General features: G+C 40.5%; 1 protein-coding gene across 18 annotated transcripts in view; it reads left to right on the top strand.

The window, feature by feature from the left end:
* Nucleotides 1-26,421, top strand: part of BPTF (bromodomain PHD finger transcription factor) — a 101,179-nt gene that overhangs the window by 48,349 nt on the left and 26,409 nt on the right. For 12 of the 18 annotated variants that reach the window (XM_075903934.1, XM_075903926.1, XM_075903925.1 and 9 more), the window contains 13 exons: nucleotides 2,723-3,078; nucleotides 5,213-5,344; nucleotides 5,770-5,899; nucleotides 7,909-8,044; nucleotides 9,223-9,474; nucleotides 12,047-14,453; nucleotides 17,340-17,464; nucleotides 18,318-18,446; nucleotides 19,313-19,463; nucleotides 20,220-20,343; nucleotides 23,296-23,542; nucleotides 24,678-24,839; nucleotides 25,861-26,012. In XM_075903934.1, coding sequence (XP_075760049.1) covers nucleotides 2,723-3,078; nucleotides 5,213-5,344; nucleotides 5,770-5,899; nucleotides 7,909-8,044; nucleotides 9,223-9,474; nucleotides 12,047-14,453; nucleotides 17,340-17,464; nucleotides 18,318-18,446; nucleotides 19,313-19,463; nucleotides 20,220-20,343; nucleotides 23,296-23,542; nucleotides 24,678-24,839; nucleotides 25,861-26,012 — 4,503 coding nt within the window. The remainder of the gene's footprint in view (nucleotides 1-2,722; nucleotides 3,079-5,212; nucleotides 5,345-5,769; nucleotides 5,900-7,908; nucleotides 8,045-9,222; nucleotides 9,475-12,046; nucleotides 14,454-17,339; nucleotides 17,465-18,317; nucleotides 18,447-19,312; nucleotides 19,464-20,219; nucleotides 20,344-23,295; nucleotides 23,543-24,677; nucleotides 24,840-25,860; nucleotides 26,013-26,421) is intronic. The other 6 variants (XM_075903942.1, XM_075903937.1, XM_075903935.1 and 3 more) reach the window with 3 other exon arrangements.

Genomic DNA, 26,421 nt, shown 5'->3' with positions numbered 1-26,421 from the left:
GTGATTTACCAGTTTCCTAAAGGGCATCTTTAGAACCTTTCCCTGATACTAAAAATTTACCAGTGCTTGGCACCACAACATAGTAGGGATGTGTGAATGCAGTTGTCTCGTCCCCCCCCCCCCCCGCCACTTCTATCTCAGAGGCAGCGGAGGGGAAGAGCATTGGCTTCCATGAAGCTGCCTCCCCGCCCCCCGTGTTGCTGCCACCTTTCCAGGGGGAGGCATGCAGGAACTGGTACACTCAGGGATCTGGCTCCTGCCAAATGGACTGTTCTCTCCCACCCCTCCCCCCGGCCGCACACTGCTGCCTCTGATTCAGAGGGAGCAGTGGGGTGGGGACAGGCAGGACCCGGCTTTCAAGCCACTCCACCTCCCCTGTGCTGCTGCCTCTGTGGGAGTTCCCAGTTGCGCACCAGATGTGCACCAGCTCCCACATGCCCCCCTGCTCCACTCCCCTGTGTTAAGGGGTATCCACTGAACATTTCAGTGGGTACACATTTATACAAATAAATGCATTTTAACATCCCTACAATGTAGTCCTGTCAGCATTTGAATATTAACTACATGTTCCTTAGCCCATCTATTAATGAAGGTTGCTTTTTTGGTGGCCTTCACATCAGCCTGGAGGCAAGGAACGCTTGGGACCCTATGGCACATCCACTGTACTCCCAACGACTAAGCTTCAGATTCACACCAAGTGATCACAGAAATCCGTTTAAATCAGGCTATTCACTTACCTGTCTTCATGCCAAACGTATATGCCACTAGTTGGATAGGAAACTTCCCTATATTCTTCTAGAGCAGTGGTATCCAACTAATTCTGAAGCAATAGCCACTACAGTGAATTATACTATGGCTATAGTGAACTAGCCATACTCAACCAGCTGGGCTAGTGTGTTGAACACCACGGTTCTAGAGTATTAAACCTATTAGGAAAATCACCTAAATTATTTTCTCTTGCCGTATGTATGAGAGGTGAAGCAGTCTCGTCCCAAAGACTACTCTTCATTCTGCTTTGTCACGAATTAACTATGACCTCTCCCCGGCATTGTGTGGGGGATGATTTGTCTGATCCAGGCTGCGTCAGTGACCTTGCTTTGAGGAAATCTGCAGGATGGCACCGCAGGACGCTGCACTCTTTTTAGGAGGCATTGCACCTTACTTTAAACTTCTACAGCTGACCATTCGTTTGATAGAGCAATCCTCTAATTGGTGGTAAAGCCAAGGTCCTCTCACCCTCCTCTTCAAGGAATACTGCTTGAAGCATCACCCTAAATAGGGAACATACAGGCAGTCCCCGGGTTACGTACAAGATAGGGACTGTAGGTTTGTTCTTAAGTTGAATCTGTATGTAAGTCGGAACTGGCATCCAGATTCAGCCGCTGCTGAAACTGATCAGTTTCAACAGCGGCTGAATCTGGACACCAGTTCCAACTTACATACAGATTCAACTTAAGAACCCCAGACATCCCCAAGTCAGCTGCTGCTGAAACTGATTAGCAGCTGATTCCAGGAAGCCCAGGGCAGAGCAACTCTGCCTCGGGCTTCCTGTAGTCAGCCGCTGGTCAGTTTCAGCAGCAGCTGACTTGGGGACGCCTGGGGCAGAGCAGCTCAGGTGCTGCTGGGTTGCTCCAGTAGCGCGGCCACTCCTCGGCGCTACTAGACCAACCCAGCAGCACCCCAGCTGCTCTGCCCCAGGCGTCCTGATTCAGCTGCTGCTGAAACTGATCAGTGGTTTCCTGTAGACCAGGGAGACGCTGAGCAAAGCGGCAGAGGACCCGGGTCGGACCGCGGCGCTTCCAGATCAGCGCCGCGGGTCCGGCCCGGGTCCTCCGCCGCTTTGCTCCACGTCTCCCTGGTCTGCTGGCTCCCCAGCAAACCAGGGAGACGGGGAGCAGCTTTTCTCGCCCCGGAGGAGGCGGGCGGTGGGACCAGGCGTCCCACCGCTCCAGTCCTCCGGGGCGAGAAAATCCCCGTTTGTAACTGCAGATCTGACACGCGTAACTCGGTGATTGCCTGAAAATACATAAATATATATATGTGTGTGAGAGGGAGAGGGAGAGACTGACTCTACTTGAAGTTCTTTAATTTGTGATAACTGTATGATACTGGAGTTTTGAGACGTATTGTCTCTCTCTATATTCCTGTAATTGCTCTCTTTCTCCTCTGCTACAGAGCCTTTTACTAGGGTTATTTGTATTAGGAAGGTAACTAGAGAGGCAGTCTGTCCACACTGTCTCTCATGCACTTAGTTTGGAGCACAAAAAGCAGAAGGACCCAGGTGTGGATCTGTAGGCACTACTAACAAGAATTTCCAAGGTTAGGCACTTGAACCACTTCACATCTCTCAGTGGAAGACAGGTAGGTACCACACATCTCAAAGAATTCTGGTCACTGTAAGATAACTAAAATAAATAAAGATTATCTATTTGCATGCACAGATTCCAACTTTGCACACCTGTTACAGGAGCAATTTGGTTGCCTACACTAGAAAACTTGGCCCCTAACTTGAGTACTGTTGTTACTACTTTAATACTATTAAAACGTTTTGAAGGTGAAAAAGATTAAATAAATTAGAAGAAAATAATATACAATATATAATTCAGAATGAATGAATGTGATTTTGAAAATGGAAGGTCTGTTTTGTAAACAGGAATGTAATAGAGATCATTTAAGATTTTAAATCATTTAATTTAAAAAACCCTTTTGTTTTGTTAACAAGGTTCTGGTGGTTAATTCCCAAGGAGAAGTCTCCCGGTTGAACACCAAGAAAGAAATTGTGATGAAAGGCAACATCAGCAATTATTTCAAGTTAGGTCAAGAGGGGAAGTATCGTGTCTATCACAATCAGTATGCCACCAACTCATTTGCATTGAACAAACACCAGCACAGAGAAGACCATGACAAGAGACGGCACCTTGCACATAAATTCTGTCTGACTCCTGCTGGAGAGTTCAAATGGAATGGGTCTGTACATGGGTCCAAAGTTCTTACCATATCTACTCTGAGACTAACTATCATTCAGCTAGAGAACAACATCCCTGCATCATTTCTCCATCCCAACTGGGCCTCCCACAGGTAAAAAAACAAACAAACAAATACTTTTGGTTTACCCATATTTTATTTTATAACATTGGGGCACAGAAGCCAGCTTCCTCCTTTTCTTGGGAGTGCTCAATGCCCCTTCCACCTAAGGCCCCGCTTTGCCTCTTTCTTCGTCTTTCCACCCCAGCACAAATCCCAGCACCCCCCCCCCCCCCCACTTGAGCCCTCCTACAAGCTGCTGAACAGCTGATGGTGGGGGGTGCTGGGAGGGAGAATGGGGGAGGAGACGATCAGTGGGTTTCTGGCTGGCAAGAAGTGCTGGAGGGGAAGGGTAGGAGTTGAACACCCACTAATTTTTTGAGTGCTTCAGGGCTGGCTCTTCTGTTTTGAGTTGTCTTCAGTCATATATCATTCTCATAGGCCAGTGGTTCTAAAAGTGCAGTGTCTGTGGCTGTCTCCCAGATGGTCTGCGGCTTGAGCTCAGCTCCCCTACTTTCCTCCCCCATGCAGTGGGGAGCCCACGCGGCTGCTCGTGGTTATTGCACAGCCATGAGGCTGCAGCATCAGCTCTGGCTTCCCGCTCATGGGGGGGCAGGAAGGGAAGAAAGCTCAGACCTACTCTGCCAGATCCAGTTAGTGGAGAGAGGTAGAGTAGTACATAGAGCCACTTGCTCTGCCTCTCTCCATGAGCTGGGTCTGGCAGGGAAGGTAGGGGCTTGCCCCCCACGCGCCCTCTGTGCCAGAAGGCAGGCTGGTGCTACAGCCGGGGAGGAGGCAAGAGGGGTTGCTGAGCTCCCACTCCGCTGGGGGAACGGCAACACAGTGACATGCTGTCTGGAGGCTTTCCCTACTGCAAGGGTGTGCAAAGCCTGGTAAGCATTCAACCTCATGCTCAGACCCCCTCACTCTCTATCCCTGCCAAGACCCCACACCCTCTCTTGCTCCTGCACCTTCTCTTCTGGCCAGAAACTCTACCCCCAGCCTGCTCCTGCACCATGCCCCCTGGCCAAACCTCGTGCCCCAAGCCCTCTCCTGCACCCTCTCTCCTGGCCAGACTCTGCATCCTCCCTCCTGGCCAGACACCCTAACTCCAGTCCACTCCTGCACCCTTCCCTTCTTGCTACGCTTTGCACGCTCACTCCTGGACAGATACCCTACCCCCACCCTGCTCCTGCACCTTCACTTGCTCCTGCGTCCTCCCTCCTGCCAAATACTTACCCCCACCCTGCTCCTGCATCCATTGTTGCTCCTGCACCCTCTCTCCGGGCCACATACAGCACCTTCCCTTGCTCCTGATCCCTCCTCCTGGCCAGACATGTTACTCCCAGCCTGTTTCTGCACCCTATCTGCCACTCGGACCTCGCAACCTCTCTCGCTTCTGCACCTCACCCCCTCCCAATCCTGAATCCTATCCCACTTACTAGCAGCCCTATCCCACACACTGAACCCCTCATTTTTATCCCCACCCCAGAGCCTAAGGGAGTCCATAAAATCCACTAACTTTAGAACACCAGAGAAGGAAGTCTGGCCTATGGGAAGCCCTGAACCTCAGTCCTTCCTGTCCCTTCCCCTCCCCTGTGGGGTTGGAGTGTCAGAAAAGTGAGGTGTCTCAGCTGGGGGGGTTGGAGGAGTTTTTTTGCTTCTCACTTGTGTTCCCCAACTGATTTTTCTGTGGATCAGTGGCTCCCAAAGCAAAAAAATGTTCCCCAAACATGCCATAAATAAAGAAAACATTGAAACCTTTTGTGTTGGGCATAAATTAATATTTTACTTTATTTAAAATGAAGTTTGATAAATTAACATGAGAGCGTTAAAACATTTAATCTGTTTAATAATTAAACCATTCTCCCTAGCTCCAGCACTAGCAAATGGCTCAAGCTTAATTATGTAATGAATGGTGAGTTTCCATTAGCAACTGGTGGTCTGCGGAAAGGTTTACATTGAGCCAGATTGTCCATGGGCTAAAAAATTTGAGAACCACTGTCATAGACCATAGATAGTTTTGGAATAAAAACTTGAAATAAATGTGATATGTAATGAATAACTGAAATTATGCAGTGTTTTAGCCAAGTTATTTTAGTACAGTTTGTTTAGCCTACTTTTAAAATCCTTTTGACGTAATGCTCATAGAATGAACTTGTTGCATTTTACATTCTTTCCAATGTAGGTCTAACTGGATTAAGGCTGTTCAGATGTGTAGCAAACCTAGAGAATTTGCACTAGCTTTGGCTATATTGGAGTGTGCAATTAAACCAGTTGTCATGCTGCCAATTTGGCGGGAGTCCTTGGGGCACACTAGGTAAGAGAATCTTTGGGAATGTGAAGCATGAGTACTCTACTATGATCAGCAGCATTGGGTGAACTAAAACTAAAGAGTACTGATGAAAATTCAGTCAGACATCAATCAAACATTGCCTAATTCCAAATGATACTGAACTGCTTTTCTGAAAATATATCCTGTTTCCTCACTCTTTTTCCTTCAAACAGTAATTTAGCTAAGCCCCAGCCTCAAATTAAATCACTGGGGGAAGTCAAAGAAGGTAACATAAAAGTAACGTTTATCATAAGTAACACATGATTATTATTATTATTCCTTAACCTAATATTTTTCATTGGTAGTTTTTCCCTTCCAGCTAAATCCTTTTCATTCAAGGGTGTAGTGTATGCCATTTGTTAGGGTGTTTAAATTTGCTCACAAAATTTGTTTGTATTTGCATGTATTAGATTACACAGGATGACAGCTATTGAAAGAGAAGAAAAGGAGAAGGTGAAAAAAAAAGAAAGAAAGCAAGAGGAGGAAGAAACAATGCAACAGGCTACATGGGTGAAATATACCTTTCCTATCAAACATCAGGTGATGATTCTGCCTACCAATTTTTGTTTACTTTTAGGAATAATATAAGGCTTCCTTTTTCTAGCAATTGTCCTTTATACAACTCTGTTTTATACTTAAGATGTTAAGAACCAAATTCTTCACTCCTTTGCATCCATGAGAGCCATGCCCTCATATTCAAACACAGAATTTAACCCAAGTTTATTTTTTGACCTTATTTCTGGACTCGAAATAATTTGAGGTTGCCTGTGTTAGAATTTCTTATTTAAGATGCAAAATGTGCAACTTTTTAATGGAAGTATAGTCGGTGAACTCGTGAGTATCATTGTAAATAAATTTTTAAAAACCTCTTAGTTAAATTGCACAGACATGAGATATGAAACAAACAAACAAAAAAAGACTTGAAACAAAAGGGTTACATGTTAAAAGCTATGATTAGGGCCCTAACAAATTTACTGCCATGGAAAATACATTGTGGACCTTGAAATCTGGTTCCTCCCAATGAAAGCTGGTGTTTTGTATGCTTTCAGCCTATATTACACAGATTTCACATGTGAGACCAGTGTGTGTCATATGGGGGGGGTCCTAACCCAAAAGGGAGTTGCAGGGAGGCTGCACAGTTATTTTGGGACGGGAGGGGGTCACAGTATTGCCACCTTTACTTCTATATTGACTTCAGAGCTGGATGGTGGGAGAGTGGTGGCTGTGGGTTAGGTGCCCAGCTCTGAAGGCAGTGCATGGCCAGCAACAGTGTAGAATAAAGATGGCAATACAGTACCATTCTTACTTCTGCGCTGTTGCCTTCAGAGCTGGGCATCCGGACAGTGGCTGCTCTTCTGACTGAGTGCCTAGCTCTGCAGGCAGAAGCGTAGAAGTAAAGGTGGCAATACCACATCATGCAGTCTGTTCTTCTGCACTGCAGCTGGCGATGACTCTGCCTTGAAAGCTGGGATCTCAGACAGCAGCCATTGATCTCAAGCTGCCTAGCTCTCAAGGCAGTGCCTCTGCCTGCAGCAGAGAACTAAGGATAGCAGTACTGCAGTTTCCTTCCCCCCAACTCCTTTTATGGATCAGGACCTCCAAACCATGAACCATGGTTACAACACCATGAAATTTCAGATTAAATAGCTGAAATCATGAAATGTATGACCATAAAATTAACGAAAATGGAAGGTGAATTTGGTAGGGTCCTAGCTATGATTTTCTTTAGTGAAGATTCATTTATGGAATTGTCTTGGTTGCAATTGCTTCTGAATATTTTAGAGGATTTGGGTTTTATTGCTCATCCTCAACAGTGGAAAAGAACTAGAACGATATCCTGAACTCATGGGCTAGCAAATATCTTAAGCTAACGTTTGTTAGAATATTGCTGTAGGAAAACTGAGTCATATTGTCACTTTATTTTTTGAATTCATTTTGCAGTGTGTGTCCCTCAATATGATGAAGCTATCAACATTGTGTATATGCTTCTTTCAATGTACTAAAAAAATGCCTATCCAGTGGTGTTGGCATATGTGCAGTCTTTATAAACACTAGTGATAGTTAACATTTCAACCCCCTTCACTCCTCAGATAAACCCAAACTTTCTTACATCTTTTCCACTAATTTTTCACTTCTGTTCAAACAGAATCTCAAAGAATATACATGCTTCACAGCATGATCTGAGGATTAGCAAAGTTGGGTTTTGGTGGAAAGCAAATTCTAGTCAGTGACCTTTTCCTAAAAATATCTAACCTCCAACTGCTTCATTGTTAAATCAGGGTGCTATAACCTGTCATCCCTGAAACAAAGCAGGATAACACGAGGGAAGGAGTAGTAAAAGTTAATGGCAACCAATTGATTTAAATAATGAATAGGGGCTGTTTTTATTTCCAAAAAATTTTCTTTGTCTAAAATATTGTACTCCTGAAAAGTTCTATGTAAATGCAAAATAATAGTGTTATGGTGACTTGTTATGCTGCTTTAAATCTATCTTTAAAGGTTTCAGTAAATAATGTTTTAAAAAATTAATATTGTAAAATATTTAACAGGTTTGGAAACAAAAAGGAGAGGAATATAGAGTAACAGGATATGGTGGTTGGAACTGGATTAGTAAAACACATGTTCATAGGTTTGTGCCTAAATTACCTGGAAATACTAATGTTAATTACAGAAAAGTGCTACCAAGTAAGTGTCTGAAATTTTCTTTGTTTTGAATTAATAACATACTACTTATTGAATTTACTGCATAGTTAGTAGACTACTTTAAAAACACCACAGATAAGTAGAAGCTTTTTTGTAAATAATAGTCTCTGTAAATTTTAGGAATTTGCTGGGTTTTTTTCTGTAGATCACATGTATTTCATTTGTCCCAGGAAATTAATAATTTATGCTAAGTTGAGGCAGTTTCTAGTATTCATGTACATATTCACATCTACTTTGTTCATGGACAGTATCCAAACTAGCATTGGATATTGTCAAAATAGCATTCATAATCTAGTTATTGTAGACATGTTTCTGTTTTCTGTATTAAGCAAATACTGTGCCATTAACCAGCTTGATTTAGAAACCGTAGTTGTGCAGTGGGGAAGGAAACCATTCTCTGCAGAAATCATGATGCATGTCTGGAATTTTTGAGAACAAGCAGTCCTATGAATGAACGTGTTATGAGCTCCATTTGGTACCATTGACCCTTAACATTGTCCGCATTTTAATTTAGAAATTAGTTTGCAATTAATTTTGGATTTCCTTTTAAATTTTAGCAAATTGTGGGTGAATTTAATGCTATGAAACTTTTAAAACATTTTCTGGAAGCCACAAAAACATGCCGGCTTTCTCTGCTATGTTACTTATGGACACGGCCTGTGAGTTACCTTGGTAATTGCTAGGTTGAGTTACTGTTGACTCTTGGAGTGCAGAGTGAAAATCAGGCACAAAATGTTTGCAAGTTGGGTAATGAGGCCAGATTTTCAGGGGGTGAGTGCTTAGTTCTTTCTGGAAATGATGTCCTTTTAAAGTATTTCCCACTGGGCTGCAAAAAACACTGATCTGAATTTTAAAGAGTCACTAAAGACACTGAGCCTGCGGTGGATGGAATTTTTATTATTTTCCGTGATTGGGCCCATAACATACACGTACATATTCAATATTTGAACCCCTTATTTGAATGTATCACTGACGTGTTTCTATGTAGTCTACATGGTTTCTACATATTAACCATGACACACGGTTCATTTTACTAACAGGAGGATAGAAAAGGTAAAATATTGTACATGTCTAAAATGCAAGAAATAAAGTCAATAACAGTTATTCTGAGCAAGTTAGAACATTGAAAACTTTCTACATTTCTAATCTATTGATAATAGCAAAGAATGATGTCATCATTGAAAATCAGTGTGAATTGGACAAAAGAAAAAGTCTGGCAAAAGTGAAAATAGAGACTGATTCTTCTAAAGAAAAAACGAAAGAGTCCCATGATCCACAAAAGAAGGACCAAGCAGAAATAGAAACTTCCGAGACGTTGGAGAGAGTCCAAATAAAGGAAGAAAATAAAATAAGCGAAGAAAAAGTGGAAATTAGTATGAATTCTGAAAACTTAGATCATGCAAAAGAGGAAGGTAATATTGACACTTTTTTCAGATCTGAATGTGACATACTAGGGTGCCGTCCAGACCAATAAGAGGCTCTTTCATCCTTGTCTGCACCTTTGGGTGCCTTACATAATCCCTTACGGGTAGCAGCTCCCATCTGGGTTGCTCACAAAGTCTTCCAGCCTGCAAGTCACACCCTGAGTGTCTTTGTATAACTGCAGCCTGCCAGCCACACTTGGGTTACACTCTGGCTCTCACTAGCTTGGGTTATAGTGTAAAGTGACCCCAATACACTCCCGGTCTAGATTTTTCTGCAGAAATGTCTTGGACTACTCATCCCTTTCCTGGAGAGTATGAATATATTAAATCCATTATTCTTTTATGGGAGTCATATACACCAATTTACTGCCATAAGTGGAGTCACCCAGACACTTTGTTAAACATACTGGATTAGATAAAACAAGAAAATAAGTTTATTAACTACAATAGAGATTTTAAGTGAGTACAAAATTGAGTTGTAAGAATAAGAAATGGTTACAAGAAAAATAAAGATAACTGTCTTCATTTTGTTAAACTTAAATTGTGTTAGGTTTCAAGTAAAGTTTCTCACCACGTGCTTTGAACAACATTATTGGCCAGAGTCTTCAAGCCAGGAACCCTCCCCCAGAATCCAATGGCTTTTGCCTTTGCCTTCTCAAGTGTGCAGCTTAAGATAGGTAGAAGGAAGGAAAGAAGAGGCCTTCTTGGGGTGTTAGCCCCTCCATGTTAGAATTTCAGTCCTTTTTTCAAAGGCATTTTCAGTTGAGAACCAAGAGATGGGGAAGTGGTAGAGGAAGGAGACCTCATGCTTTTTCATTAAGATTCAGATCTTTTTCCTGCTCTCCGTTTTTGCCTAAGAATGGCTACTTGATAGATGATGGTCCATTAGCTTCTTTGACATCTGGCTAAGGCATCAGCATTACTTTTCTTTTTGAGAAATTGGTTGAGTTACTTCCCAGATAAATCTGGGAAACACACGTCAGTCATGTCAACGTTGCGAACATAGGCTGTTACATGCATTTTACCATACAATTGATCAACAAGTTCTGAGTTTTCAAAATGCTGCTTCACAAAGCGTGCCTTTTCAATTATTAAATATATGTTCAGTACTCTCTCCCTCCAGTTATGTTAAAGCACAAGTAATCTTAACAAATCTTTTTCAGTTTTGAGAGTCTCAGGTGAAGTTTTCTGTAAATTAGATAGTGAAATGATTACTATATAACAGTACTGTACTGTATGTACATTTCTTAATTTTTTTTTTCTATTCCAGTTAATGGTTGTGTTGCCCTTTGAAAATGTATAATGCTATACAGGCAGTCCCCAAGTTACGCGGATCCGACATATGTCGGATCCGCAGTTACAAAAGGGGATTTTCTAGCCCCGGAGGACTGGAGCGGCGGGACGCCTGGTCCCGCCGCCCGCCTCCTCCGGGGCGAGAAAAGCTGCTCCCCGTCTCCCTGGTCTGCTGGGGGAGCCAGCAGACCAGGGAGACGGGGAGCAAAGCGGCGGAGAACCCGGGGCCGGACCCGCAGCGATTCCAGCTGATCTGGAAGCGCCGCGGGTCCGGTCCCAGGTCCTCCGCTGCTTTGCTCAGCGTCTCCCTGGTCTGCAGACCAGGGAGACGCTGAGCAAAGCCGCGGAGGACTCGGGGCCACGGAGGACCCGGGGCCGGACCCACAGTGCTTCCAGCTGATCTGCAGACCAGGGAGACGCTGAGCAAAGCCGCGGAGGACCCAGGGCCGGACCCGCGGCGCTTCCAGCTGATCTGGAAGTGCCGCGGGTCCGGCCCGGGTCCTCTGCGGCTTTGCTCAGCGTCTCCCTGGTCTGCTGGGGGGGACGCAGCTAGTGCCCCACCCCAGCAGACCAGGGAGACGTGGAGCAAATCCCGGGGCCTGTGGTAGAGCAGGTGGGGCGCTGCCGGTTGGTCCCGCAGCACCGCTCCTTGGCGCTACTGGACCAACCCGGCAGCACCCCAGCTGCTCTGCCCCAGGAGTCCTGATTCAGCTGCTGCTGATCAGTTTCAGCAGCGGCTGAATCAGGACGCCTGGGGCAGAGCAGCTGGGGTGTTGCTGGGTTGGTCCAGTAGCGCCGAGGAGCGGCCGCGCTACTGGAGCAACCCAGCAGCACCCGAGCTGCTCTGCCCCAGGCGTCCCCAAGTCAGCCGCTGCTGGAACTGACCAGCGGCTGACTACAGGAAGCCCGAGGCAGAGTTGCTCTGCCCCGGGCTTCCTGGAATCAGCTGCTGATCAGTTTCAGCAGCAGCTGACTTGGGGACGCTTGGGGTTCTTAAGTTGAATCTGTATGTAAGTCGGAACTGGTGTACAGATTCAGCCGCTGTTGAAACTGATCAGTTTCAGCAGCGGCTGAATCTGGATGCCAGTTCCGACTTACATACAGATTCAACTTAAGAACAAACCTACAGTCCCTATCTTGTACGTAACCTGGGGACTGCCTGTACATGCAGTTATTGCTTACAATGTAATGTAAAAATGAAAGTTATTTATTGCATTGTGTTATTACTAAGAGGTCCTAATGATACAAAAATATTTATTGTTCACAGTGGAAAGAGAAGTTGATTGTGAAAATAGAAGTATCAAGGAAGAACCCATGGAGATAGATGATATTAAAATTGAATCCCCCACAAAAAATGAGGATATTCACTCTAAAGCAGATTTAATCAATGTCAGTGAAGGGTTTCACTTAAGGACTTGTTACAAAAGAAAAGTAAAAACATCAAAATTAGATGGACTACTTGAAAGGAGAGTAAAACAGTTTACACTGGAAGAAAAACAGCGCCTAGAAAGGATGAAACTGGAAGCTAATTCTAAATCTGTAGGCAGTAGATCTGTGAGTCCACAGAAAAACATAGATGAGCCACAAACAACTAAAGTAAAAGAAGGAAGCCATATTGACATGTCTCCCCAAGACAGAACCTATGTAACAGGTAAGATCCAAATTGAGGATTCAGTTCAGGACTGCTTGCCAACCAGCAGTACACCTTGTACCAAAACCAGGGACCTAGATCGGCCTTCTTTGTCTTCCATAGATAGACAGTCAAAAAGAGAAGGGCAAGTACTGGATGATATATCTGAGATTCAAAGCTCAGTTCAGAACATCACTAAAGAAGGTGATTCTGAACCAATTGCTACTAATAATAGTCAAGGACAAGAGGTTCTTAAAAAGAGTGTGTGTGAGAACCTCCTCCTGGATGATTTAAAAGAAACAAACAGAGAAGATACAAGCAAGTGTGATACCTTAGAAAACAGTGAAAAATTTTCAGAACGAAAAATATTGAATACAACACTATCTCAGAGTGAATGTGAGAACCTATTACAGCCAATGGCATCTGAAAACAGCTGTGAAACAGACATTCAGCCCATTGCTGAAAAAGAAACCTCAGAAGAAAAATCTGAGAAACAGGTCCATGACCCAGAAAATAATTGCACACTGAAAAGCCATTCTGAACCATTGTCCCCGCAAGAAGATGAAGAGGGAAAAGATGATAATGCTCAGAAAAACACTGATGGTAAAAGTGAAAAGATTTTATTTGATCAGAAACAATCATTAAAAACCAAGCTAATCTTAGAAAAAACACCTGACAGCCAAACTCCTGAACACATGGATGAAATAAATGTTGGTGATGATTTATTGAATTCTATCACTGAAGCCAATGGTAAAAAGCAAAGTCAAGAACAGAAAATGGAAGCGGGTACCATAAACAAATGTCTTGATCAGCTGCATCTAAAAAGCATCACTGACAAAAAGAACAATAAAAATGGAGAAATTGAGACTACAGTGGAGAGAGAGAAGTCAGTGGCATTTCAAATTAATGGCAAAAACAGTGAGATTAAGGTATTGTCAAAGGATGAATGCTTAATGAAAGACGGTAGTGATACTAAGGCAGGGAGTGATATTGAACCTAAAGTCAATAATATTAGTAAATCCATTCCTGAATATGAAATAAAGCCATTGACTCTTAAAGAATCTTCCGGAAAGCCGTTCATGAATGGGGATGTCACTATGGAAGACACAGATTTAAAAAATAACTTAAATACTAAATTATGTTTGCAAAGTTCTCTAGAGAGTGGTGGTGAATCTGCAGAGTGTCTGCTGCCTTCAGATAAAATGTCCAAATGTTTGCAAAATATTGGAGAAAAGCAGCATTCTCTTGAAAGCTCCAGGTTTGTTGATAATGCTTCTAAACAAGCAATTCTTTCCTCTAATGAAAATAACACGATTAGTGAAGCAGAATCCATGAAAACGGAAGCTATTGAGGATAAGGAAGTTGCACCTTCACCAGTAACTTCCTGTGAGGAATCTAGCTTGAGTAGCGACTTTACTGATCAGAATGGCCAGCAGACACATAATAAAGTTGAAAATATCAATGGAGAAAATAAAACAAAAACTGTTATTACAGAAGTGACCACCACAACATCAACTGTTTCCACAGAATCCAAAACTGTGTTTAAAGTAGCAGACTTGTCAACCTTCAAGGATGATAAACAAACAGTATCTACAGAAAACTGTGCCATTTCCACTGTAACTACCACTACCACTGTTACTAAACTTACCAAACCTGCTGCAGACAGCAATATAGATGTCATCTCTGTACAGGAGCACAGTAAAACTGTGATTACTACAACAGTAACTGATTCATTAACTACTCCAGGCGGCACATTGGTGACTTCCATGACTGTGAGCAAAGAATATTCCACAAAGGACAAAGTGAAGTTAATGAAATTTTCAAGACCCAAAAAGACTCGTTCTGGAACAGCCTTGCCATCTTACAGAAAATTTGTTACCAAAAGCAGTAAAAAGAGTATATTTGTTTTACCCAATGATGATTTAAAAAAGTTGGCCAGAAGAGGAGGGATCAGAGAAGTTCCCTATTTCAACTACAATGCAAAACCTGCCATGGATATTTGGCCATATCCATCCCCAAGACCAACTTTTGGTATCACTTGGAGGTACATACTTAATGTTTCCTTTTTTAAAAAAAGAATTTGGGATGGGGTAAAGTTAATTGTAAAAGTAAAAGCAATACACAATGCATGCAAGAGGTAATTTTTATTGATTTAAGGTGGATCAAAATACATGAATCATTCTTCTTCCGCATAATAAGCATCCATACACCAGCTTGCACTGAATTCACTGAAGGTGTAAATTACAGGTGATATAAAGTTTGACTTTATGGAAAGTTAGTGCACAGCAAATTATGCTCCAAATTTACAGCACACTAGCTACTCCAGCACTACCTCCCTGGTGCTTTTGGTTTCAATAAGAATGTTTGCATACAGAGATAGTGCTGAGGAAGCAAGTGCACTTTAAATTTACACCCTATCTTGCTGTGCATTAACTTCCTGGTGTAGACAAGCCCTTATTTATTTGTGTTCTAGTTCTGACGTTGACAAGCCCTCAGCTGCCACTTTTTGAATGGATCCAAACAACATAGAACCAGAGTTTAAAGCAGTGTTATAGCAAGGTTTACCATTCAAGAAAAGTGATCTTGTCCACACTAGTCAAAAAAGGTAAAAATAGGTTTAAATGGAACTGCTTCTCAGGCTTTGTTTAAAGACTAGCGGAGATGTAGCCTCAGTCTTTCCTATAATCAGTGAATATGTGAAATAACGCCTTGGAACAAAATAGTTTTGAGGTGGTTTATTACACAGAAATAATCATATTTAAACAGGGTTGTGGCTCAGCTACATTATAATGTTTTCTTTTGGTCTACTGTTTTTGTGATGACCATTGGAGAAAATATTACCGTTTCTAAAGCCCCATGTTTTTCTTTCAGTAGAGTTATCTACATTAGAAACAATGCATAAAAATAGAAGCCAGACTATACTAGCATTCGCATAGGTGAAAAATGCAGCAGTGGGAAATGTTAGAAAAAGTTAAGTGTAGACACCATTTCTATTAAGTTTAAAATGTCATTATAAATTTACTTTTGATACCCTATGTGGATGAAAGAGATGCTGTAATACACCTTTAGCCCTAACCATGTTTAAACATTTTTTTTGTGTATGAAGGCTTGGTTTGAATCTTAATTTCTTTCAACGTCCTAATTGTCTTGGTTTTATGTGAGCTTTCTTTTTTAACACAAAACCCTTTGTACAGGTGGGCCTGAATGTTACATGGTGTATTGTAGATTTGCCTGCTAAAGCTCTTCCACAATTTTGTATATCTCCACTGCATGTCCACACAGACTTATGTGCTTTAGGGCTTGGTTCTGCTCCCATTCAAGACAATTGAGAAAATTTCTATTAACTTTACTGGTGCAGGATCAAGGTCTTAATGAGACTCATCTTAACAATTTTAGTCTCTTCTAATGACAAAATGCTTGCCAGGAATCATTCTAATTGCTCTATCTTCACCTTAAAAGGTAACCAAAATCTATTATTTCAAAAAAGCAGTAACTGATGCTGAATTATGTTATGAAAGTTTCTTTTGATTGATTCTTGATCTGTTTGTATAAACCACTGTTGCTTGAAAAATCTTCAGTATTACAATCAGGCACTGCTATTTTATTTTTGATATTGAAATCATCATAATCATTGCTATAAAAAAGCTGAAAAGTAAGTTTTTCTGGTGGGGAGGGATTTGCAGATTACTGCAGAAAATCTTCACTGAAGTTTATAGACCTACAGAAACATGTAACTTTGAAGCTGAGCTTATTAAGACAGGCCCCATATTTTGTCCCTGGTAAACTCCCAGCTTCAGAAATTACTGTTAATCACTTTGTGCTAAATCTGAATTCTTACTACACTGTAAGACATTGCTTAGATATCAAACAAGTGTGCCTTGACTTTACCTATCCTTCATAAGTGTTCTGTTTAAATTCCATATGTTTTTCCTCTTTGAGTGGGATTTGATGAAGGGATTCTTTTGGGTCAGCCTGTTTGGTATGTTCCTCCGAATGCATAGTGGCATTCCTGCAATTGCATGTTAATAATTTGATAACATTCTCTTTACTTCATTAAAATATGTTTAATCTACCTTCCGCTTCCCAGCTCTTGGGTTTAAAATGAGGTGTATTTGTGCACACATGTCCTTTACCCACTTTGTAAGAGCATTCTGTACATACTTTGTGACTGCCTTGCTGCAGCCATTTTCAGAGCAAATATATGCCATGCATTCTTCTATGAATTATCAATCTTAGTTTAGAAAACGCGAGGTTTTTAGCTTTGTCAATTTGTTCTGGACCATTTAAACACACACACGATTGCTACTTAAGAAAAGTGTAAGTTTTTATTTCAAATTTGACCTTGTATGCCATCTAATACAAATAATTCCACTCTGTAACGCTATAGAATATTTAGTTAATGTTTCTTGTACACGGTTTTTGCCAGTGTAATGAGGAATAAAGGAAATTTTTGTAGGATACAACAAATAGTGCAGAATTTAGGAGTGTTTGGTGCAGCATCTTACCTGGCTGTGTAATGTAGTTGTGGGGAGACCTCACACATGTCCAGCCTTGATCTACATATTCAGTACACATTGGCATCAATGGGAAATCTTTGGGAAGCCTAGGGCAGTATGAGTTTGAGGAGCTGAAAAAATTATAAGTCGTCTGAAGAAATGGGTTTTTCCCCACAAAAGATTGATACCATCTACATGTTTTGTTAATCTTTAAGGTGCTACTAGACTATTAGTTGTGTTAAGTTTTTCTAGTTACAGACTAACTCGGCTACTCCTCTGAAGTTTTGAAATTATAAGTGTTCGTGCTACCTAAATAGAGGTACAATGAAAATCCTTGAGGTCTTAGGTTTGGTTCATTATTAACATATTTAGTTTAAAATGTAACTTTTATTTGTGTTTAGTTTATTTATTTATTTTTGTGTGGCTTGTTTCAGATATCGACTTCAAACGGTAAAATCTTTGGCTGGGGTGAGCCTTATGTTGCGGTTACTCTGGGCATGTTTAAGATGGGACGATATGGCTGCAAAACCCCCACCTGGGGGAGGAACTACACGCACAGGTGATATGTTTTATAAGCTTTTGCCTTTTTAAAAATAAATACTTTTTATTGTCAGTTTAGAATATTGTCACCTGAGAGTCTATCTAGAATTTCATTTGGCTAAAATATAAAATTAACATTAAATGGTTTACACCAATTGCTATTTTACATATTTTGATTATCTTAGAGAAACTGATGAATCTATTCAGTCTAAATGCCTTACTTTTATTTGTAAATTTTCGCAAAAATCTAAACCAGTAACTAAGTATAGAGTTGCTTCTAAAACACTACTTGCGGAAGTTAAGAAAAAATTCCCCCATCTTGGGTGAAATTCTGAATCCATTGAAGACAGTAATGCCGGGATTTTATACCACCTTACTGGTGATAGTATTATTTTACAGAATGATGGTGTTTAAATATTTCTTTGACATAATCAAAATTGGCCAATGTGTGAGATAAATAATGTATTCTGATATTACACCTCTTGTGTTTCTAGAAACAGACTATCTCTTAAAATGTTTGGGGTTTTTTCTGGTTATTTCTGCCATTTTTCATTGCAATATTCAATTTCCTCACAGTAGCCCATATTTTAAAATTGGCATGCATTCTTTTGTGCATACCTTACTTCCATGTGCACAAGTCAGGAGTTGTGTGTACACATGCCTTCATGCAGGTATAAGCAAAAATCCAGGTTTGGAAATCTGAGCCTGTTCATGTAGGCATTTGAAATAGCTTTTATAGTTGCTTGTGAAATTCAATTGATTTTTAACTTATTTCTCCACAACTTTTCCTGGCTTTATCTCTGGTTACCATATTGTTTACCTTTTATTTTGTAACATAATTAATAAATCATATTGGGATTAAATCACTGTAGAAACATCTGAAACTGAAATTACGACAACTGAAATAATCAAGCGGAGAGATGTTGGCCCCTACGGAATTCGTTCAGAGTACTGTATAAGAAAAATCATTTGCCCTATTGGTGTACCAGAGGCTCCAAAAGGTATGTTTGCTTATAGATCTTCAAACTTCATCATAAATTTGATAGAAATAAATTTAACTAAACTTTCCTAGTAACCCAGACTACCAATGGGGAGAGGGCAGTATTGCACCAATTGAGATTAGTATCCATTCTCCATTCAGTTATGTTAGATAAATAAATCTAGTCATTCTCTTAGATTTATTATCTTAAAGCCAAAAGTCTTCCCTGTTTCTAAAATATTAGCAAATATTAATGAGACAATATATGGTAAATCTTCTCTATAAGCAGGATATCCTGTCCTTAATATGTTAAAAGAAAATGATCAAATAAGAAAAAAATTAACCCAACTCCATATGTACATCTATTGTATGATATTGTAGATTCAACTATACATACATACATACATACATACATACAAATAAATTAATAAATGTTTACATTCTCTGATTTTTCACTAGCTATGTCTTCTTACAAAACAAGTTAAAATGAACCTATCCATAGAGATCTTTACAACTATAGACATAATTATATTTTTCTCCTGGTTCGATTAAAATCTAATAGCCCTCCTAAAAACAACTTCAGCATCTAGCTTCCCATTAGTCAAATATAGCTTGTGGTTCTGTTTTACTTAATATAGATTCTTGGAACGTAATGATACTCAGATTACATCTTTTACGGGTAGGTTGGAATTTTCAAACATCTTCAGCTTTGGCCTAACAGTGTTCCCATTGAATTTAATGGGAGTTTGTCTGAAAATCTTACTCTGAATAACCTCCATTTGTGAAAACTACAGAATTTGTGTAAAAATTGACACTAAATAAACTTATATTTGGATTTTAATTTTATTTCCTGGTTTATTTTAATGAGTGTTTGACTTTCCCCTAAAGAAACTCCTACACCTCAGAGGAAGGGCCTGCGATCAAGTGCATTGAGGCCAAAGAGGCCGGAAACACCCAAGCAAACAGGTCCCGTTATCATTGAAAGTTGGGTAGCAGAAGAGGAATTGGAATTATGGGAGATCAGGGCATTTGCTGAAAGGTAAGATGACAAATTAAATGAAGAATTTTAGTTTGTGTGTGCACATTAAGGAAAGGCTCTAATCATATTGCCCATACTATGGGTGATACCCAAAACGAATAAAAAAATTAAGCTTTTTATGTTGTCTTTGATGTCTTTTCAAAGAATGGGCAAAATTAAAGTTGAAAGAGCAAGTTACTAGTGATGCCAGAAACTAATTTAATTGTGGCAGATACGTAAACCTTCACACAAATGTTTTTTTTAAATATAGTATGTAGTATCTAAGTAAATCACCATTTGGCAACATTATGAAGTAAACAGTGTTGTGTGCCAATCGATTATTTCTGTGCAGCATGAGTCCTTCTGACATGCACATTGCTTCTAAACTAGAAATGTTTTAAATCATTCTGTAACAAGAATGAAACAAGTCAGCCTTTAAATCTCAAAATACGCACTCATGAAAGGAATATTCATACTGCTTCACTTTTAGAGGAAAAGTTATAACTAGATCTTTATATTGCTTACCCAATAAAGTGCTGTTGTTTTGAGCTGTTGGTGTTATTCAAAAAGTGGTGTTTTCAGTCTTTCAAAAATAGCTATAGACCACAGTCTTGATTAATAGTTTCTTTGAAAGCATTGCATTCATTTGCTTTAGAATATTTGAGGAAGTAGTCTAAGAAGCAAGACTAATTCTTGTAAAATCAGTTAATTGGATAAAATGAAATACTTTTTTTTTGTACAGTGGTAATTTTCTCTTTGGTTGCTTACCTTTGGCAGGGTGGAGAAAGAAAAGGCACAGGCAGTTGAGCAGCAGGCTAAGGTTAGTGAACAGAAGAAGGCTGAGGAATTCACGGCCCAAATGGAGGTTCAACTAAAACAGCAACGATTGGCTGCCCAGCAGGTGGGGGAGCCATGGGTAGTCCCACCTGTCAAAAAGCTTGTATTGTTAGTCTGCGTACATCCAAACACAGGAAATAAGTATGCTCACATAATGCCATTTTTTAAATATAATTGTAACTTTTCCACTATATATACAAATTCAGCATTCTGGGACGATCCTCCTGATATATTAAATATTGTCATTTACTGTACTTAATCATAGAATATTAGGACTGAAAGGGACCTCGAGAGGTCATCGAGTACAGTCCCCTGCCTTCATGGCAGGACCCAGTACTGTCTAGACCATCCCTGATGAGACATTTATCTATAATGTTAAATATCTCCAGAGATGGAGATTGCACAACCTCCTTAGGCAATTTATTCCAGTGTTTAACCACCCTGACAGAACCTGTTTTCTAATGTTCAACCAAAACCTCCCTTGCTGCAGTTTAAGCCCATTGCTTCTTGTTTTATCCTCAGAGGCCAGGAAGAACAAGTTTTCTCCCTCCTCCTTATGACACCCTTTTAGATACCTGAAAGCCGCTATCATGTCCCCCCTCAATCTTCTCTCTTCCAAACTAAACAAGCTCAGTTCTTTCCGTTTTCCTTCATAGGTCATGTTCTCTAGATCTTTAATCATTCTTGTTGCTCTTCTCTGGACCCCCTCCAATTTCTCCATATCTTTCTTGAAATGCGGTGCTCAGAACTGGACACAGTACTCCAACTGAGGCCTAATCAGTGCAAAGTAGAGCGGAAGATTGACTTCTCGTGTCTTGCTCACAACATACCTGTTAATGCAGCCCAGAATCATGTTTGATTTTTTTGCAACAGCATCACACTGTTGACTTATATAAAGCTTGTGGTCCACTATGACCCCTACATCCCTTTCTGCATACTCCTTCCTAGACAGTTGCTTCCCATTTTGTATGTGTGAAACTGATTGTTCCTTCCTAAGTAGAGCACTTTACATTTGTCCTTATTAAACTTCATCCTGTTTACCTCAGACCATTTCTCCAATTTGTCCAGATCATTTTGAATTATGACCCTATCCTCCAAAACAGTTGCAACCTCTCCCAGCTTGGTATCTTCTGCAAACTTAATAAACATGCTCTCTATGCCAATATTTAAATAGTTGATGAAGATATTGAACAGAACCAGTCCCGAAACAGACCCCTGTGGAACCCCACTTGTTGTACCTTTCCAGCAGGGTTAATACATTAATTATTTTGACGTACAGGGCTATAACAGGTATTTCTTTATAATTACATTTCAGTTTTGTAGACTCAGTTTAGATTGTGCCCCAAAAAATTCCCTTCCACCTTTAAAAGAAAAATATGAAGTAACAGCGTCCAGGTGAGATCAGAATCATTCCATGATGTGGTGGAAAGCAGCTTTAGCACATAGTTGGCTGTGAAATTGGCCAGATTAGTTCTCATGCTAGAATTAGGACATTTCTGATTTTGTCTGGGTGTAAACATGGAAGGGGGTGGTTGGCTTTTAACCTGATAATTAATAGTACCCAATATCTGATCACAGGTTGATGTTTGCACTGTGAATGTTACAATGAAGAATTGTACAATCTTTCCAGAATTGTTTCATTTTCCCTTTTTGTTTTGTCTTCTCTACAGACATTACATTTCTCACTGATAGGTTGTTTCTAGGCTACAGGTTTTTTCTAAAAAAGTGGCCTTTTTCGAAAAAACTTCCCCTGCATCTAGACTGCTGCTGCGTTCTTTCGAAAGTAAATTGAAAAACCTGCCGTGTTCTTCCAACCACGGAAAACCTCATTTTATGAGGAAGAATGCCTTTTTTCGAAAAAAGTAGTGCAAACTGTGCTTTTTTGAAAGAGAGCATCCAGACTGTCCGGGTGCTCTTTCAAAAAAGCGGCTTGCTTTTTCGAAAGTACTGGTTGTAGTCTAGATGCTCTTTTTCGAAAGAGGCTTGCAGTCCAGACGTAGCCATAGTGATTAACACCAGAAATAGTGTATTAGAAGTATCTAAGCATAAAATAAAATGCCCAGCATTAGTCAGCAAGCCTCCAATTACTTTATTTTCTAACGCTTATGCCATTTTATATCTTAAATTATTGGTATTGTTTGTTCATGTGTGACTAATAAGAAGAAATAATGTTAGTCCATAAGCAATTCTATCCTCTTTTTCCTGTCTTGCAGTCAAAAGTCAAATTGATACAGAGCACTGCTCATCATGAAAGATTTATGAAATATATTGGAAAACATGCATATTACAGTTGGCATTATTGAATTGCTTGTAGATAGCCATCTCTCAAGTACAAAAGCCCATTGCTTATGACAGTAAAAGCATTTGAAACCTTTAGTATGTAAGGGATTCCTGATTTTGGTTTTGAGTAGTCTAGAGGTTGGCTTAGTCAGAAGATGACGGTAAATGAGATGAAGTAGAAATGGAGATACCTTGATGTTCTGATACTTTGCTACATTAGCAAAATAAAGTTGCAGCCAGCATTAAATTCAAGAAAGCTGACAATAATTAAAAAATGAGCTACGTATAATACAGGTTTGCATCTGTCCTTGAAATTGATGAATCGTGAACACAGTCATGAACACACATTGAAACCCAAAATATGGGCATATATCTTCAGATTATAGTTTATCATGGTAAAAACACCCTACCTTTAGATCTTTCATATTGTTTGCTACTCTAAGAATAGTGAACAAATGAACTGGATTGATTATATACAGCATTCTGAAGAGGCCATATTTGTAATATTTTGTGCTGTGTAGCACACTGGACTTAATACAACTTCAATAAATAAAATATTTTACAGCAAATTAAAATATCACATGTGTGTTTCAATTATGATAACTTGATAGCAATCTGGAATATAGTCTTCTTAAATAATTTAGGATTTAGATTTGGAAAAATTAGGTTTTCATGTTTTGTGGAATCCATGCATTGTAACTTTTCATTTATGGAGTTTTTCTTCTAATCTCTATAGAAACGACTGGAGCAACAGAAGCAGTTACCTACAACAGCTTCTGCAGTCACTACAGCAAGCAGTACTGCAACCACTGCCTCCACTCCACAGAAAGTTGTGGTAGGCCCATTAACAGGCCCAGTTCCTACTGGAACCAAAGTAGTGCTCACTACAAAAGTGGGCTCTCCAGCTACTGTAACATTCCAGCAGAACAAGAACTTCCACCAGACTTTTGCTACCTGGGTTAAACAAGGCCAGTCCTCAGCAGGTAAATGATTTGTGCATTTCAAGCTAATAACTAATTAGTCATTACATAGGGATGTTAAATTTAGATTAATCAGCTAATCGAATAGTCAATGCAATTTGCATTGACTATTTGATTAGTCGATAAGGGAACCTCTCCCTTGGAAGTGTAGCAACAGCCCCAGGGGCGAAAGCTCTGCGGGGAGCACAGGGCTAGGGCGGGGGGGACACACAGTTCCCTGCTGGCACCGTGCTTCCCATGGTGTTTCAAAGCAGCAGCGCCACTTGGAGCCTGGGGTCAGCAGGCGAGTCTCCTGCTGACCCCGGGCTCCACACAGCACTGCCACTTTGAAATGCCGCATGCTGTGGCTGGAGGCTGCACGTGGTATTTTGAATTGGCAGTCCCGCATGGAACCCAGGGTCTAGCCCTGGGCTCCACGCAGCGCTGCAGCTTTGAAGCACCCCCTTCACTCCCCACTCTCTTGCTGCCTCTTTATGATAGAGGCCACAAGCAGGGGGAGTGACTAGTTGACTAACCTGTTGACTATCCGATAAGCATTTGCTTATCAGATAGTCAACTAGTCATTGACATCCCTAATTATATAGCACACAAACTTTCTCTAGACTATAGCAACATGGAGTTTTAATTTGTCATCTTTGTGGTTAATTTTTGTTACCATTTTGAGAGGGAGCTGGAGAACAACTGCTTTTGTCTAAAGAAGAATGCCCCCTCCCTAGGTGAATGTGTCCTGCACTCACAAGCCATGTAGATTTCTGATCTATGCTAGTTTTATCTATAATCATTTCTGGTGAATGTATTCTGTACATAACGTCTCTGTTTCAACAAACCTTTAAAAGATATAATGAGAAGAAAATGACATGACACATGCATAAGTCAGGGGACCCATCTCACCTCCCTAGCTCCAGCACACAGCCAGAGTGGGCGAAGTGGGGGCTGCTCCTGTCCTGGCTACAACTCCAGGCCTGGGGAAAAGTGGCAGTGGCTGCCCCCCTGGTCCTGGGGTGGGCAAAGGTTAATTTCATTCCAGCCCAGGACAGCAACTGCAACTTCTCCAGTTTTCCTTTTTTTATACTTAAGAAATAGTCAGTATATACTCATAGTAATTAAAGTCAAAAAATGACTTTCTTTTTTTCAATAGCTACCAGCACAGCTGCTACATCAGCTACAACCATTGCCAGCACAGGTCAGACCTTCCAGATTGCAGGCAGTCCAGTAACTATGGCAGGCAAAGTGATAACAAAGTTGCCACTTCCAGCAAATAGCAAGATTGTTGCTGTCAATGTGCCATCAACCCAAGGAGGTAGGGGAAACATGTATTTTCTAACTTTCAAATTCAGATTGCATTGGCATTTTCACAGTGAAATAAAATGTGATTCCTTTCTCTTTAAAAAAAAAAGGGGGGGGTATAAGTCTCTGCAGCTTTTTCCTTACTCTCCCTCCCCTCTAAAACAAACAATAACAATTGTTTTCAGGCAAAAAAAAGTAGGTTTGTATATTAAATTTCAGCCTGCTCTTACTGGTGACTTTGGGCCTTGCACTGTGAGTCCTACAGTACACAGTCATAAGCTCTGATTTCTTTTGACAACCTAGAATGCAAAATTTTATTTTCAGAATGACATCAGCAAAAGGATTTTTAAGAGTGTTACAAACCAGCTGCAACTGCTAGTTGTTGTAAATAGTTATTCCTTAGAAGCTGGTGTCATTGATTTTACTGATCCAGGCAGTAGTGTTGGACCCTTTTTTTTTTCCCCTCTTGATTTGAAATAACATGACGTTCTGTGAGCTTGTGGATGGCACATTATTTCTTCCCCAAACAAAAATACTCATTCTTCTGTCTCCACTTTATTTAATCTATGATAAAAGCATAGAAATTGCTAGTGATCCATGGTTCTCTTTTTAGGGAGGTGAAAAAGCTTTATCCATGTTCTCCAGCTCCATGAATTTGAGATGTTGTTTAAATAAGTCACTTAGAAGCAATGTCCATATTTAAATGTGTGTAAATAATAACCACTTGTACATGGTACTACACGTAGGCAAGAGCCTCGTAAAGATTCATAGAGAGGTTTACAACTATGAAACACTGTTCTTTCCCCAAATCCTTTTTAAAATATCTGTCTGTGGACTGTTACTGTGGAGTGAGTTTTACAAGCAGCAGAAGAGGTAATGCTACTTCTTTGAAGTTTCTGCCAAGAGATTTTTACAGAAGTCTCAGATGTGTCATAAAACCGTAGTGTGTGAACACTGGATGCTAGCGTTGCATCCCTATGATTTATTACATTTTGAAGGTTTTTGTAATTAATGGATTAATTCTTTGTTATTAGGTGTTGTTCAAGTTCAACAAAAAGTGCTGGGTATCATTCCATCAACTACAGGTGCAAATCAGCAAACATTTACTTCATTCCAGCCCAGGACAGCAACTGTAACTATTCGGCCAAATACCACAGGGACTCTAGGTACAACAAGTACTTCACAAGTAAGATGTTTTTCTGAACTTTATCAATTACATGGGTTAGTATTGGAAGTCCTGGAAAGGTACACAGACAAACACAGGAGCAGGATCCTACATACGTTTTTAATCCACAGAGATGAATGTATTAGTGTCTCCAGGAAACAAATCTTAAAGGTCTGCAGTTTGAGAGATTTTTTTTCAGGGTTGATACTGTAGCAACTAGACTGACTCTTTAAGAGCTATGGTGCATATGCAGATGCACAGCAAGTCTAATAGACACTTAGGAATTTTATTAGGATTATTGAACTACAGGTGGACCTCCCTGATCCAGCACCCTGGGGATTTGACTGGTCCCGAAGGAGAGAGTTTGCCGGACCGCGGGAGATTGGCCTCTGCCTTTGGGCTATTGGGCTCCAACTCCTTAGCCATCCCC

Source organism: Pelodiscus sinensis, chromosome 20 (assembly GCF_049634645.1).
Source record: "Pelodiscus sinensis isolate JC-2024 chromosome 20, ASM4963464v1, whole genome shotgun sequence".
Lineage (NCBI taxonomy): Eukaryota > Metazoa > Chordata > Testudines > Trionychidae > Pelodiscus > Pelodiscus sinensis.
The sequence above is the reverse complement of the archived record's forward strand: the minus strand, read 5'-3'. Positions and strand labels throughout refer to the sequence as shown.